Source organism: Marmota flaviventris, chromosome 19 (genome assembly GCF_047511675.1).
Source record: "Marmota flaviventris isolate mMarFla1 chromosome 19, mMarFla1.hap1, whole genome shotgun sequence".
Lineage (NCBI taxonomy): Eukaryota > Metazoa > Chordata > Mammalia > Rodentia > Sciuridae > Marmota > Marmota flaviventris.
In genome coordinates, this window is record NC_092516.1 from 37,520,770 (window position 1) to 37,535,927 (window position 15,158).

The 15,158-nt window shown below is 53.3% G+C and overlaps 1 protein-coding gene across 1 annotated transcript in view; it reads left to right on the plus strand.

Moving 5' to 3' along the window:
• Nucleotides 1-14,748, plus strand: part of Iqce (IQ motif containing E) — a 49,250-nt gene extending 34,502 nt beyond the window's left edge. The window contains exons 17-22 of the mRNA XM_027919854.2: nt 2,385-2,411; nt 6,943-7,053; nt 7,542-7,666; nt 8,617-8,711; nt 9,482-9,559; nt 11,017-14,748. Of these exons, the coding sequence (XP_027775655.2) occupies nt 2,385-2,411; nt 6,943-7,053; nt 7,542-7,666; nt 8,617-8,711; nt 9,482-9,559; nt 11,017-11,144 (564 nt within the window). The 3' untranslated portion in view covers nt 11,145-14,748. The remainder of the gene's footprint in view (nt 1-2,384; nt 2,412-6,942; nt 7,054-7,541; nt 7,667-8,616; nt 8,712-9,481; nt 9,560-11,016) is intronic.
• The last annotated feature ends 410 nt before the right edge of the window (nt 14,749-15,158 follow it).

Sequence of the window (15,158 nt, forward strand, 5' to 3'; positions counted from 1 at the left end):
CCCAACTGCAGAAAGTGTTCAGTTGTTCATGAGATCTGTCAACTGGCACTGGCCTCTGTGCCGGGCACCAGGCTGGTGCAATTGATGTGTAGGAAGAGGCACAGGAAGGGCGAAGGGGGAGGGGAGTCTCCAGGAAGATCACTGTGGCTACTCCTTGGAGGGTAAACAGATTCCATTTTTTTGCTACACAGAAACAAGGCAATGGTGGGTCCTGGAACCCTGTTAGCTCACCTGGTTTGTCATACAATCCAGCAGGTGGCCTGGGTGGGTTGCAAAAAGCTGTGCATGCAGCCACATCCCGGAAATGCACCCCTGCCAGCCCTGAGCACTGCATCCAGGAGCTCAGGAGCGCTTCAGTTCATGGACACAAATAATGTGGAGAATTGAACTTACCCACAGCCCGCCCTCCTCAGGGGCGCCCTGGGAGGAAGCGCCTGCAGGAGTGGTCCATCTTATCGGGAATACGGAGGGTCTTCATTGATGGGCAGCTCTGCAGACAGCCCATCCATAACAGGCTGTGAGATTCCTCTCTGCCCCTTGGGTGAGGGAGGAAAAGCGCTCTCTCCTGAGCACCTGGGGGGCTCTTCAGGGGTCCCTACCACTGAGACTGCAGTTCTTAAGAGGCATTGGTGTCCTCAGGTGAGCTTAGGTGCTCCAAAAGGTCTACCTAGTGTTAAAAATAAGTTATCACCTTTCCCCCAATTGAACAAACAAATTGACCTTCTGTCCTTGCCTGCATCTCACAAGACCTTGGTTCTAGTAGGCCATTGAAGCCTCTTGAAATCTTTTTTTCTTCCCAGCTTTTATTATTAAGACTTTTCAAAACTTATGGAAAAGTGAAAAGAACTTACAATATTCAACAGTATACTGGACTCATCTTGCCAGCACCTGGATTCAAGGGTAGTTAATACTCAGCCATATATTTTATATATTTATTTATATATATATATATATATATATATATATATATATATATTTATTTTTATATATATATATATATATATATATATATATATATATATATATATATATATAATATTTTCCCCAGGTACACTCGAGAGAAAGCTTCAGATGTGAAACATTAGCACATATCTTCTAAGAAGGACATTTTCCTACTTAACCACAATGCCATTATCTTTTTTTGAGGAGGGTGAGTACTGGGGATTGAACTCTAGGGCACTCAACCACTGAGCCATATCCCCAGTGCTGTTTCGTATTTTATTTAGAGACAGGGTCTTACTGAGTTGCTTAGCACCTCGCTTTTGCTGAGATTGGCTTTGAACTTGTTTTCCTCCTGCCTCAGCCTCCTGAGCCACCGGGATTACAGGCATGTGCCACTGTGCCTGGCACACAATACCATTATTGCACCTAAGAATATAACAATAATTTTCTATGTTGGGTCCTTCATATTCAGATTCCCTAAATGTGCCAGGAGCCATTCCTAGCTGTCAGTTTCAAGCTGAGATCCAGGCATGGTTGGATTGGGCTCCTCACTGGTTGGTTAGGTCTCAGGCCTTCTCTTTCTTTTTAAAGACATTTTCTTTTTGAAGAGTACAGGCCCCAGTGCCTTATCGGCTGTTCCACATCTCAGATCTGATTGCTTCCCATGGTGTTGTTTAATTTGTTCCTCCCTCCCTCTATTTCCTAAGTGAGAAGTTCTACTGGAAAGACTGTGTTGATTCCTGTCAGATGATTTCCAAGAGCAGTGTCTTCCCACTCTCATCCTTCTACTTTGTAAAGCAGGGTTTTCCTCTTCGGTGCACGGACCTGCCTTCCATGCTTCCTCCCACGCTCCCCACCAGCAACACGGGGGACCTGCGGTTCCTAGCTCTTGCCAGCTTTCCTGCCCGAGATGCCCCTTCTCTCCTTTCTTCAGGTCTACTTGCAGGGACTCTCTGGGCCTAGCGGATGGCAGCTGGACCCCTGCACTGCCCTGAGTTCCCCTGTTCCCGATCCTCCTAAGCAGACAGCACAGTCCCTAGTTATTTCCCTTCAAGTATTAAGGAAATGCCAGTTTCAGAGTAAGATGTTGTTTTGATGGTCACCTTCAGCAGATCAAGTGACTCTCCCTGTCTGTTTCCCTCTCAGGGTTGGGAGGAATGTAACTATGGACTCAACACCCTTTATTTTTTCAGTCTTTTAAAAAAATTAATTATAGACATTATTCTGTTTATCATTCAAATGGTCCTGAATTAGCCCTGGGAGCCCTTTGATCTGGCTCCTGTGCCTTCCTGTACAGGGCTGGACTTGCCGACTCAGCCATTAAGGTCAGAAGTGACTATTTTCAGCTCTTATTGACTCAGAGCAGAGCAAGATTAAGGATGGAAACTATTGTAAGGAATTCATCCTTCTCATGTTAATTCATTTTTTAAATTTTATTTCAGAAAAAAAAAAAGGCTGTCCTGAATGAGGTAAGCAAAGTTAATTTCACCAATTTGAAATAACCTGTCTTGACTTTGGAGCACAGTAACCAAGGGGATACTCAAAGACACATCAAGTCCTGGTTTTCAGGAAATCAAACCAAACCAACATTAGACTTGGGATGCCTGAGTAATAGAAACATTGGGTGTTTATTGGAACAATTTTACACTTTCAAATTCATTCATTAGTTCATTCTTTCAGTACACTTTCACTTATCAGTCTGTGTCAAGCAATCTGACGAGCTGAGGTAGAACTCGGGACAGGGCAAGGGTCAGGACTGCCAACCTATAGCCCAGGAGGGTTCCTGTGACGAGGGACCAGGGGAAAAGGGACAAAAGGGGCACCATTGGCAGGAGAGCTGTCAGGGACGAGGAGCTTGATGTCCATGTGGCTAACAGAGCAGTGAGAAGAAGCTAGACGGGAGGTCAGCAATAAGATGGGGTATGTTAAGAACCTTCGAGAGCAGTGAGGGTCTGAGCCACCAACCCCTTTTTAGTAATGCACTGAGAAAAATAAACCTTTACCTTGTTCAAGACTTGGACTGCCTCTCTGCCTCTCCTCCTTCTCTCTGGCCCTTCTGGGACTGCAGTGTTTTTCCATCTGGGCTGTGGGGAAGGCTGCAGCCTCCAGCCCTGAGGATGGGCAGCTGGCTGCAGGACTTCCCGCTGGCTTCTTCCTGCTACTCTGTGGGCTGAGCAGTTCGATGAGGTGATCCGGGCAAGGACTTTGAGCCCTGATGCTGCCTGGCTGCCAGGTGCTCCAGCAGGCAGCCAAAGCTCTGCCTGGCTCCTGGGGCTGTGCTTCCTATGAAGTTGCTGTCCTTGAAACCCTGTTAGCTCACCTGATCCGTCAGACAGCCCAGCAGGTGGCCTGGGTGGGTTGCAGAAAAACTGACCGTACGCAACCCACATTCTGGAAAGGCACCCTTGCCAGAGAGCTGATGCTGTGTTCAGGGCTGTGCCCTGCGAAGTGCAGGCCTCAGTGGGGGGCTCCTAATAGCAGTGGGACCCTCCCAGACTTCCTGGCGTCGTATCTGCAGTAGCACCCTGGGCATGCTGCAGGCTTGGCACCCGAGGCTTCAGGTGGACAGTTCAGGTCCAGGTCCTTGTGGCAGGAGCTCCCCTTGCTAGCAGGTGCTGGACTGCCAGAGTGGCCTGCCACTCCACATTTAGGAAGGTCCCTTCTTGTCCTCAGCCATGGACACCAAGTGCCACATCAGTACCCAATTCCTGGCCTCTCCATCCTCAACCCAGTTATTCATATGGTGCCATCCTTGCCTCCTGGCCAGCCCCACTCCATAGCCATTCCCCTGTCCTTACCAGCTGTGATGGCCATTTCAAATGTCACTGTCTGGCTTTGCTCCTGTCTTCTGTTACTCCCACAGTACCTACAATTCTGAGGCCCTGCCTTCCCCTTGCCCTGTGGTCTTTGACGCGCTGGCTGCCCCCCCTTCCTGGCCTGCCGCACCCTGCTTATGCCTTGACTGCCTTGTTTTGTGGTTCAGGGTCATCGTACTTTCCTGTAGACCCCTTCCCTGGGGAGTCCTCGTCCTGCCTTCTCTGCCCTTGCCCCCCTGAACGACTGGAGGAAAGCACATGACGTGACCCCGGCCAGGTAGCCTTCAGCACTGCCCAGGGCCCCCTCGTCAGTTCACCCCGAGTCCATGAAACCCCCATGTTGTACTCTGTAGCTGTCTCCAGCTCTGCCCCCACTCTCAGCTGATCATCTTGCTTCTGATCCCACTGAGAAACAAAAGTTGTCAGGAGTCCTTCAGCTACAGCCGGGCCACCTCCACCCCTAGGACAGCCACAGTCAAAAAACTAGACAACGAGAAGCCCTGGTGGGAGGGTGGAGCCCTGGTGCTCTGCTGGTGGGGATATGACGCCCAGCAACCTAGCACACCAGGAACATGAGCTCAGTCAGAAGCCAGGCCACACGTTGCGTGACAAGAAATGTCCAGAACAGGTGACCCAAGGAGACAGAAAGTGGGTCATTGGCTGCCAGGGCCAGGGGCAGTAGGGGATGGGAAGTGATGGCTGACAGCCCAGGATTTCCATGTGGGATGAGGGAGAAGATCTAGAGTGATAAGGCAGTGGTCACACAACAGTGTGTGGAGTTAATGCCACTGCCTTGTACCCTTGATGTGTACTTTACAAATTTTTTAAAAACTTCAAAATATAAGAACACAAGAGCCCTTCCTCATCCTCCTCCCACTACCAGGCTCCAGGCTCCTACTGAAAGCCACCAGCTCCCTGGGCGCTGGAAGGGGCTCAGGGGCTCACTTCTGGCAGCAGCCAGGGCCCCATGCCCATCAGTCCCCTCCTGTGCGGCTTGGTTCCATCAGGATGCAGACATGGGAAGTGCTCCCTGGCCTGCTCCCCTCTAACTTGTCTTCATTCGTTGCCTCCCCAAACTCCAGCTCTGCAGTTGCTCACCTCCCTTTTAAAACCCACTTGTCCCTGTCTAGCAGTCACCAGCTGCTCAACCCAGAGTGGGTCTTTCCCAGGGATCAGCCTGAGACTTGACCTCCTTGAGCCTTTGGTGCTTGGGTTTCTTCTTGGTGGTACTTCTCATCTCAGGGTCTGCAGTGTTTCTGCCTTGACCCTCCTCCAGCACCCAAGGGCAGCAGGACCCTGCAGAGTCCCACCTCCTCCCAGCCAGCAGGCTCCTCCCCCACCCCAGGGCCCCCCCGCCCCCCGCAGGCCTGGTTTCCACCACCTCAGGTTATTGTGGAACTCTCTCACTTTTCACCTCCAGACCTGCTCTTCCCCCGGCACTGCTCATCTTCAGACACGATGCCCACCATATACCTGCTTGCCTGGGACAAAGGCATTAAGCTCTTGTCCCCCGCTTTCCCCAGCATCCTACTTCCGATCCAGCCAAACCTAAAGCTGCCTGCGAAGTGAACAAAACTTGGCCTCTTCTCCCTGGTCTGCAGCTCCTGCCATAGCCCAGACCCCTAGGCCGTAGCAATGGTTTCCCCTCCGCCCCCCATGATTTAATCCCTTGTAGCAGCCAGGCAAATGTTTTAGAATGTCAGCTAGTACCATGCCTTATCTTCCTGTCTCACTTAGAAAAGTCCAGAGTTGTTCCTACCAACCTGCGTGCTGACCATGCGCCAGCCCTCTAGCCTGGTGTCCTCCGGCGCACCTTGAGTCTGGCACATTGCTGCCACAGGGGCCCTGTGTGCTGCGCCCTCTGCCAGGAAGGAGCCTCCCCCCACCCTCAGTCTTGCCCCTCACTTTTTTCAGAACTGGGCTAGAAAGGCAGGTCCTCAGAGCCCCTTCCTGAGTGCCCACACCCATCACTCCCGCCCCATGCCCTGGGTTAACTTTCTCACAGCATGTGGCAGTGACACTTCCCCTAGGACGCTAGCTCCCTGCAGGTAGGGCCCTCCTGTCTGTCCACCACTGGATCCCTAGTTCCTAGAACAGGGCCTGAGATTGTGAACCACCTTTTGCTGGATAACAGCTTTGCGCATACTAGATGTCCCTGAAAGCTGTGTGTGGAAGGATTCAGTGAGTGTGTTTTTAATGAATGAGCAAGGGAAGGATCCAGGGACCCCGTGGGAGGCTGAGCATGTGCTGTCTCTGAAGTAAGATGACGATGAGACCCACTTTATAGTGTCACTGCAAGGGCTGTGTCACCACATGCAAGCTTAGGGCACAGAGGATCCTCCCGTGCCTTCCCTCAGTCTTTGGATGGCTTCATTTACAGCCAGTGCAGTCACCTGACAACCGGCAGTACTTCTTGTGAGGCTCCTGGGTCGGCTGGGTGGTTGCTGTACTTCAGTGGGTTATTTATCCTTCATAACTGGTGGCCTCTCCCCTTCCCTTGCATACTCGCACCTTAGTCTGTGTGTATGACGTTTCCGTCACCTCGCCTTCAAGAAAAAGCGAAAGGGCTTGTCTTGTCCTGACAGTCATTACAGAGCATCTAGACCTCTCACGCTGGCTTGTCATTCTCCTAAGTGTTCTGAGAGCAGCGAGTGCTCTGCCACACGGGAGAGTTTCAACCAGGCAAGAGGCAGGGTCATTGGAAACCCAGTGCTTCCCCAAAACTGCAGGGCCTCAACTTGGGCCTTGGGAACACCTGTGCTCACTCTTAAGAAAATCACTAGTTTTGAGGCCAAAGGATAAGTAGGTCCCTTGCGATTGTTCTGGAGATCTTTGTGGTTTTTAGAAGATGCCTATAATATAGATGAAACAGTAAACTCTCCCATCCTGAAAACGCGTCTGTGTGAAGCATGGGCTGATGCCGCAGCAGCGGGTCCACCTAGCATCTGGCTTGTGCGTGTCCCACAGTGGTTCTGTCCCCTGCAGCGTGAGGCGCCTGAGCCTTTTCTTCCGGGTGGAAGGGAGAGTGAGGGAGAAGACTCTGAGCTGCTCTTTCGGTTACACAAGTAGTACAGGAAGGCGTTTCCTCTGCCCGTACAACTTTTCCTTCTAGAATCTTCCTTACCCTCCCCACCATCTTCCAGGGAAATTAAAGTTTTCCTCTCCCTCCTTTTTTCCCTGACAGGCGGCCACTTTGCTCCAGGCAGTTTTCAGGGGACATCTAGCCCGAACAAAGCTGTTACTGAGCAAATCCTGTGGTTCAGAATCTCCAGGTCTGCCGGGCGATCCAGAGCAGGTAACATCCAGGTGGTGGGACACAGGCCCAGTTCTCTCCATCGCCTCCTCTCTCGTGCTTCATCAGCCGAGGAAAGCTCACTCAGGGCTCTGTCCCACTGTCTTGCCGTGCCGGGTGGGTGTGCCCCACACTCCAGCCTGTGAGCCCAGCTGCGGCACCTCTGGTGCTGGCCCCGGTGGACTCCACCTTAGAGGCCAGATTGTCTGAGGTCTGGAGACTCAAGTGGCACATTTGCCTCGCAGTGAAGCCAGGTGCTAGTACAGGTTTATGCTCCCCTGTCGGCCCCCTCCTCAGCAAAGAAGATGTTTATTTAAGAATCTCCAGAGTTTCAAAATGAACACCCTACAAGCAGGAATCTGATTAGGACAGCAATAATGGGGGACACTGAGAAGGCACTTGTTCAGCCCCCCCATGCTTGGTTGCTGCGCACAGAGCCATGCAGGCAGGGCTTTCCAAACTGTTCTCTCCCTGCTGTTATTATACTGCAGAGCTTGTCCACACCCTGTGTCCCAAGCCCCAGTACCCAGGCTGAGAGCAGTTCAGGGCAGGAGGAGGCCATCGCCACCATCCAGTCTGTACTCCGGGGACACCTGGCTCGGGCCAAGCTCACCAGGTGAGTGGGGGTCAAGGTACGCAGCCGTGCTGTGTCATGGGGGAAGCCCAGTGCAGGGGCATGGCAGTGAGCTGGTGCAGTGCCTGCTGTCTGCGAGCCAGGTCCTGGCCTGTAGCCATGGCAAGAGTTAGACCTTCTGGGAAATTCCTCACAGCCATGGCGCGGGCCACAGGATCTGGCCCTCTGCAGGAGGGCTTCCTAGAGGTGCATCTTGGTGCTGGGTGGAAACAAGATGAAGGGGTCCATGCCACCTTGGCAGGGCAACCATCAGTTGGCAAACGGTTGTCAGCCTGGGCTAACACACCATCCCTTTTTAAAGAAAAACGTAACATGATCCCAGAGTTCAGCAAGATACAGGTGTTGCCAGGACCCTCCCGCAGCCACCCGTCCACACAGGACAGACTGGGTCCCTGCATCCCTGCTAGAGCGCCCATTTTGGTCAGCTCACAAAGGTGGTGTTTGCAGAGTGTGAAGGGTCTGGGACCCCAGGCAGGCGTGCTGCTCCCCTGTCCCACCCTGTAGTCACAATCATTCTCCTCCTCGGACCCTGTGCTGTGTGGCAGAAAATGGCAGCTATCCATTGCTTTTGAGTGTGCAGCTTCTCTCCACAAAGGAGAGCCAGACAAGTCTGAGTCTCAGTTCGCAACCACGTGGTGTAGGACATGCCAAGGGTTTGGCTTAGGTTGGCCACCATCCCGGGGCCGTCAGCAGACCAGGAGGTGGGCGGCTATGTGTTGTGGTCATGTTCACTGGGAACCAGAGACAGAGGGGGCAGGAAGATGGCTGCAGTCAGCTTATAAACCTGCACGGCCTGACCTCGGTGTGGGCCTGAGGACGTTTGAGGCTCTTCAGGGCCCTGGGCATGGCCAGAGCACAGTGTCCATATGGTGGGACAACTGCCCGGGCAAGTTGGTGAGCACTGTCCAGGCCCAGGTCTTTCTGTCTTCCAGCTCCGGCGGTGAAAGGACAGCCACCTCCGCACCTAGCAGAGCTGCTCCAGCCACGCACCCAGAGACCTCCCCACCCTCCCGGACGGCTTCTCCTGGTAAAGATACAAGGGGCCGCGGGCCCTCCAGGGGTTAAGCCAAAAGAGTAGCCACCTTGTAGGCAGCTTGGGCAGGTGAGGAGGCAAGGGAGGCTGTCACATGGTGGCTACCACCCCGGAAACCAGGAAGACCCTCTTCCAGTGTCCTCCCTGGCGGGGCACTTGCTCACAGGAGCTCCTTGCTCACAGCTCTGCTGACCACGTGTCCACTCTGCGTGCCCAGCTTTGTGTCCTCGTTCTCCTCAGCTACAGCCTGAGTTAGGGGGTTTCCCTCCTTGTCTGTTCTGTTTGTTTATTTGTTGTGCCCCTGCTCCGCCCACCCTGAGGATGACCCCTACAGGCCCCGGACTTTCTCATGTGCAGAGTGGACAGTGGTGCAGAGACGGCTGGGAAATCCCTCTCAGCCCCCACATCGACGAGCCTGAGTCCTGCCCCACGCTCAGTGCAGACCTGCAGCAACTGCTTACAGTGGCAGCCTCTACCGCTGGAGAGCTGGCGGGAGTGACAAGGCAGTGGGAGGCTGGGGGCCGTCACCAGCAGGGAAGTGGAGTCCAAAGCTTAACTGTGAGCACAGCCTGCTGGGTCCTGTGTCCCCGGACACCCTCACACAGGGAAGTCGTGGCACTTAGCTCCTAGGCCTCCGGTGGAACCAGGAAGGGTGGGTGGAAAAGAGTAGGCACTTGCTATGACAAGGTAGAAACAGGCACGGGTCACCAGTCGGTGACAGGACGCAGTGCCTTATGTGCAGTGGGTCCAATTTGCCTCTTCAGGTGAGAAGAGCCAAGTGAGCGGTGAGGAGGTTGCAGAGGATGAGCCAGAGGAGCCCACAGGCGCTCAGCCCCACGCCGGTAAGTGTGAGGGCTGATGGCAGGTGAGGTTGTACCTTCCCACGCGGTCACCCTCGTTCTCTGATGACAGAATAGTTGCACTTAAGGATAAGGCCATAAGTCGGAGCCTTCCCAGGCCTGGTGGCCTGTGTGCTCTTAGCCGGCCATCTCTTTCTGGGTAGGCATGCCCCTTCCCTCCCCAGGGACACATTAGGGAGGGAAGCACATTAGGAGGCATGTCTCGGAGGGGACAGGACACAGCTGCTACCCAGCTGAGAATCTCACTCCACGTTCAGCCTGGAAACATATCTGCAGTTGCCTTTCACCCACTGGAGCCATTTTTCCGTGGCTTTGTTAGAGCTGGAGCACTTTGGACTTTGACATTCTCTCCAAAACTTGCATCTGCTAAGCTGAGTGAGCAAAGATCAGCAGCCCCGGGATTTTCAGGAACGACATGCAGGCACCGAAGCCTGAAAGGCCAGCAGCCTGCTTGTAACCCTCTGTGCCTAAAAGGCTTTAAATTGTTCTCTCAAAGCCCAGTTTTATGCTGATTCTCAGACCTGGTGTTTGGCGACCTTTAGATTATTTGATCAGGGCTGAAGTGTTCATTGGTGCTGCCCTTTCCTTCTCTTGCTAAATGTAAGTGAAGTTGAAGAGGCAGATTCACCCACCTGCCCGAGAGTGTGATCTCAGGTCGTGTCCAGGTGCTCCGCTGCCACTGGCCTAAGGCCACGGGTCTGTGTGAAGTATAAGTCAAGCCTTTGTTTGACCTGATGGTGTTTAAAAAAAAAAAAAAAAGATGAAAATAACCTTGAAAATGGATGTTTTTAACTTCATAATTTTTCACTTTCATATTAATTTTTCTTGAAAGTTGCAGGGAAAAAAAAAATCTGCCACAGTTCTGGTATCTGCTCGTGGTTGCTTAAACTCCCCTGTTCCTAAATCTCAAGACAGCGGCTGGTCCCTTTTTAGTAGTAGTGAGAGTAAGGCTCTTTTCTGAGGAGCCTCCTGGCTCAGCTGTGGTGGGAACCGCCCCTTCCTCAGTGGCAGCCCTCCGTCCTGTCTGTCCCCACTCAGCCTGGAGGTGGCGCCTCTTTCCAGCAGAGAATAAGGATTTGAAGCGTTTACATGGGGCGCTCACAGTCACCAGTGCCCCTTTGCCTCATCCCGAAGCCACACCTTGAGCCAGGAACCTGGTTCTCTCCCAGGTGGCTGTTAGCCCTGTCTACACCAGGGCTGGCCCCCACGGAGGGTCCAGTTCCTTTCACAAATGTTTCAAGTTGAGGATTCGGAGCTGGGAAGTAAGAGAGGGCTTTCTGGCAGTGTGTACGTGGCCTTTGGCTCCCTCCTCCTGGGAAGGACCTTGGGCTTGCCTGCCAGGAGGTGCTGGTGGTGTAGTGTGTCCATGCTGGCTGGCAGCCCTAAGCAGAGAGCCACTTGTGACTTGGCGTGGCTGACCTCACTCCTCTTTTTTTCAGTTGGGTCCTCCTCCATGGACCTGCAGCCCGTGAAGCCCCCAGCCCTGGATGACATCAACTCTGATGACTCCGATGATGTTGTCTTTATGCCACCTCTGCCCACGAAGAAAACCCCCTCCCCGTTCTAGGTCCCTGGCCATTGTCTCCAAATGGTGACAGCTGCCAGGGACAGGTTAGGTAGGGTTAAAGGACAAAGCACATTCTAGAGAATTCATAACTAAATTGGAAAGATGATTTATCTTCCTAGAGAAAGAATGATCCCCCCTGCATCTCCGCATCCCATCAGTTTCCTTGTATTTTGCTCTTTGGTCTGTTGGAGGAATCCTGACAGCCTTTCTCTTCCTCTCTGGGGAAGCACAGGGAGCCACCTTGCTCTGCCACCTCCTGCCACAGCAACCAAAGTGGTTTTCGGTGCCCACAGGCCTATTCCCCCTGCATTGGGGACAGCCAAGGAGCTCTGTAAAGATGATGCTCTCCTAACAACCTACACCGGACCTTGACCTTGACCTTGACCTGTGAGGAGCCACCTCAGCAGGAGTCCGGGGCATGCCACCCATCCTCATCCTGGATGCCATAACCAACCTTGGCCCCGGGGGTCCAGCGGAAGCACCCTTGCACCTTTGCGGATGAGCCAGGCTTCCCCAGCTCCACAACAGGATGTAGCCACTTCTAAGCCAGTGAGGAGCTGCAGATCCCAGGGCCCCACAGTGAGCTCCCACCCGCAGGTCCCCTTCTCCCTCTTCCTTACCCTGGGTGCTGCCTAGAGCTGCCCTTCCTGGGAAGGAGTCTGGGTGGAGTCTCGTGAGTGGACAGACACTAGAAAGTAGAAAAGAATGATCACAGAAGCAGCGCCACACCTGGTTTTGCAGAAGAAACAGGTGGCTGCTTCCCGCTCTGTCACCAGGGCAGGTGCCTTAGCCTCCAGGGTCATCCTCAGGGAAGCAGGGTAAGAAGACAGGCCTGTCATCCTGGAGAAAGCAAAGTCTCGGGTGGGGACAAGTCTCGTTTGGGGTCTAGAGGTAGCTCCGTTACCCTTGGGGTGGAGCACGCCGACCTGGTGACCCCACAGAAGCTGGCTGAGGTGTGCGCTGTGGAATTCCCTTGAGGAGCCCACAGTTTGGGTCTCATCTGTGAAATTAGCCCTTGCTGGTGGCAAAAATTAGGAGCCTCGGCTTGGACAAGGTTTTGAGAGTGTCCAGACCCTGAGTAGCCCAAGTCCACTCTTCAGAATCCCTGCAGACTGGGCTGCTTCAGCGCCAGCCACTGGGGAACTTCCCACCTGGGGCTGGCCATTGTCCTAGGAGGGATCTGATGTTAGAAAGCTCCTTCTTGGACCAAACTGATGGGGGCACCTAGGGGTCTTACCTTTAGGTACAGTCTCATTCCTTGGGTGCGCCCCCCCCACACACAACTGAACAGCCAGTGCTCTTGAACATGGCAGCTTTCCAGTGTGATCTCTGGGAAGTTGGGCTGCATTTGGCTCCAACAGGGCCAGCAGGGACTGGAGCCTGTGCTGACCAGAGCATGAGGGCCTCCCTGCCTCTTTGTGACGGGGCTGAGTGAGGCTGGAGGACCTGTGTGCCACACAGGTTGGTGCCCAGTGCCTTCTCCACCTGGGCTCTGCTGACATGGTGAGTAGAGAAACATGGCTCCAGGGGCCTGGCTGTTGTAATTTTTTTTTTTTTGTATTTGGACTGTGGACTACTGAATCCATTTTCTTTTTCCCACTGAACTGATTGGAGTCTTGACTGACCTTGAGTCTGACATGAGCCCTCTGTAGACCTCCTTCACTGGATCCCCTTAGGTGTGTTCCCTAGCAGACTGCACCCTCCTTCAGAACCTCACACCCACCCACTGAGTGCAGGAGGCAGCACAGGTGGCCCCAAGGTGCCTGCTCATCTGCTGGACCCAGGTGGCCCATTAAAGGAGGGCATTTCTACATCATTCACTCCTCGGGACCAGTGGCCTGAGTTCTAGATTATGGGGTTGAAGGAGATTTTTTTTTCTGACAGGGACGTCCCTGCCTCAGGTTTGGTGAACAAGCCTATGCTTGTTGTACCTCCGAGAGGCTGCTGGGGGTAGAAGGGTACCCCAGCCCATGGCCAAGGGCTGCCCATTCGAGGCATCCCATTTATGTGAACTGTAAGGGGCCTGGCCAAGGGGCAGTGCCAAGGAGGTCAAAAGCAGCCCCTGGGCTTGAGTTTTCCAAGAAAACGCCCTGAGAATTGTAAATATGTACATTGTCCTGTCTATTTTGGTAAGCATTGTTGATCAATTAAAAGCAAATGTTCCGTCTTAAAGCTACCTCAGTAAGTGACAATACCTCAAGTCTGTCTTCAGCCACCAGCTTCAACTGGTCACCCAGTCCTCTGCTGGGACTGCTTGCCTGGCTGCTGTGCCACATGGCACCCATGGCCCAAGGCCTGGGCTCTGAGATGGTGGGGACAGGAGCTGCTGGCTTGGGCAGGAGGGGAAGGGGCCAGCAGCCAGGTCAGCCTTGAACTCCACCTTCCTGTGAAGGACGAGGAGACCGCCCCCTTCTGGGTAGCAGGACAGCCATGGAGAGAGCCCTTTGTTGCAAAAGTGCAAGAGGAAGGGGCTCAACCCTGACCTTCACGGCAACACCGCCACATCACCTTGAACTTGAACAGTAGCAAAACTACCTGCCGCTACAGGCTGCGTAGATAGTCCAGCTTTAAAAGAAAGACACTTTCTCCATCCTGTGCCCTCTAACAGGAGAAGTGAAAATCTAGACCTGGCTGCACTGTGTGGGTGGCAGCCACACCTGCTGACCTGAGCTGGTGCTTGCAGGTGTGCTGGACCAGGGGCATGCTCCATGCGGATCCCTGTCCCTGCTGCTCATTTTCACAGCAGCACTGCCTGGAGGACTTGGGTATTCCCAAAGATTTACAGGAGGCTGGCTGGCTTGGGACACAGCCCTGGCAGGACCTTTCCAGGATGCTGTCCCTTGGCTAGGACACTTGGGGTAGGGGGTGCCCTTCTGAAGATGCCAGATGACTTACAGAGGTGAATCCAGGTGGTACCATGGCTCTCCACCCACCAGACGCAGCTAATGGAAGGGGCTGGGACCAACTAGGCTGCCCTGGAACTAGCCAAATGGAGACAAGGTGCACATGCACAGGGTGCAGCCTGTGGCAAGTGCATTTCGGGGGAACTCAGCAGCAAGTTTCTGTGGGGAGTGTGACCCCAGAGAGAGACATGCAGTATGGAGAGCAGGCCTGAGCAGTCCACCAAGGAGTAGCAGAGGGGCCAGGGAAGGCAAGACCCCAGCCTCCCAGCCCCTCAGCCCTCTACCCATGGGGACCTGACTGCAAGATTGGTAGGCGGAGCCAACCAGGGCTACATCCCCAGGCCCAGAGCCTGGTGTTTGGACAAAGTAGGTGACATATTAGGGACTGTTGGCTCGAGTGAGCCCGTGCATTAGTGCAGGCCTCTGGACAAATGACCCTGACCACATATGACGGCTATGTTCTGGCTGGTGAATGTCTTTTCTTGTCTTCTGATGAGGGAAGTGAGGACTGTGCTCTCTGTCCCTCAGATGGACCAGAATCCTTCCCTACAAAAAGACCAGTTGCATTAGAAAAAGACCATCCTAGCTCAGATCCACCAAGCCCAGCAGTTTTGCTTCACTTTTAAAGATATAAATAACTTCTGTGGAAAGCACTGTAACCTTCAAGATCTAAATAAAAATTCCATTATAACCTGTCTAAACTAATTTTGAAATTCCTCCTTGGGTGTTAGAAGCAGTGTTCATGCTCGGCACAGAAAATATCTGAGCACTGGAGACTTAACAGGAAGACGGTGCCATGGGCACATGCGGTTTCTCAAGGATCCCACCACCCCACCTCCCCAGGGGCCTCCTGGAAGCACTAACACTAGGCTGACTACCCCAAGCAGGGAACCCCAGAGCCTGGAAAGTACCCAAGAGGAACTGTCTGGAGGCTGAAAAGGAACTCTCAAGATGGCTCAGGGGACTTGGGAGTTGATCTGATGATCTTTGGAGTGTTTTATTTAGAATTTCTCACACCTCACACATAATTTCCTTGCGAATCTTTTGGAAAGAGTAAGTCTGTCATTTCTTGTGCTACTTGTTCCTGGCCTTTGTAAGGGAGGCATTTGTC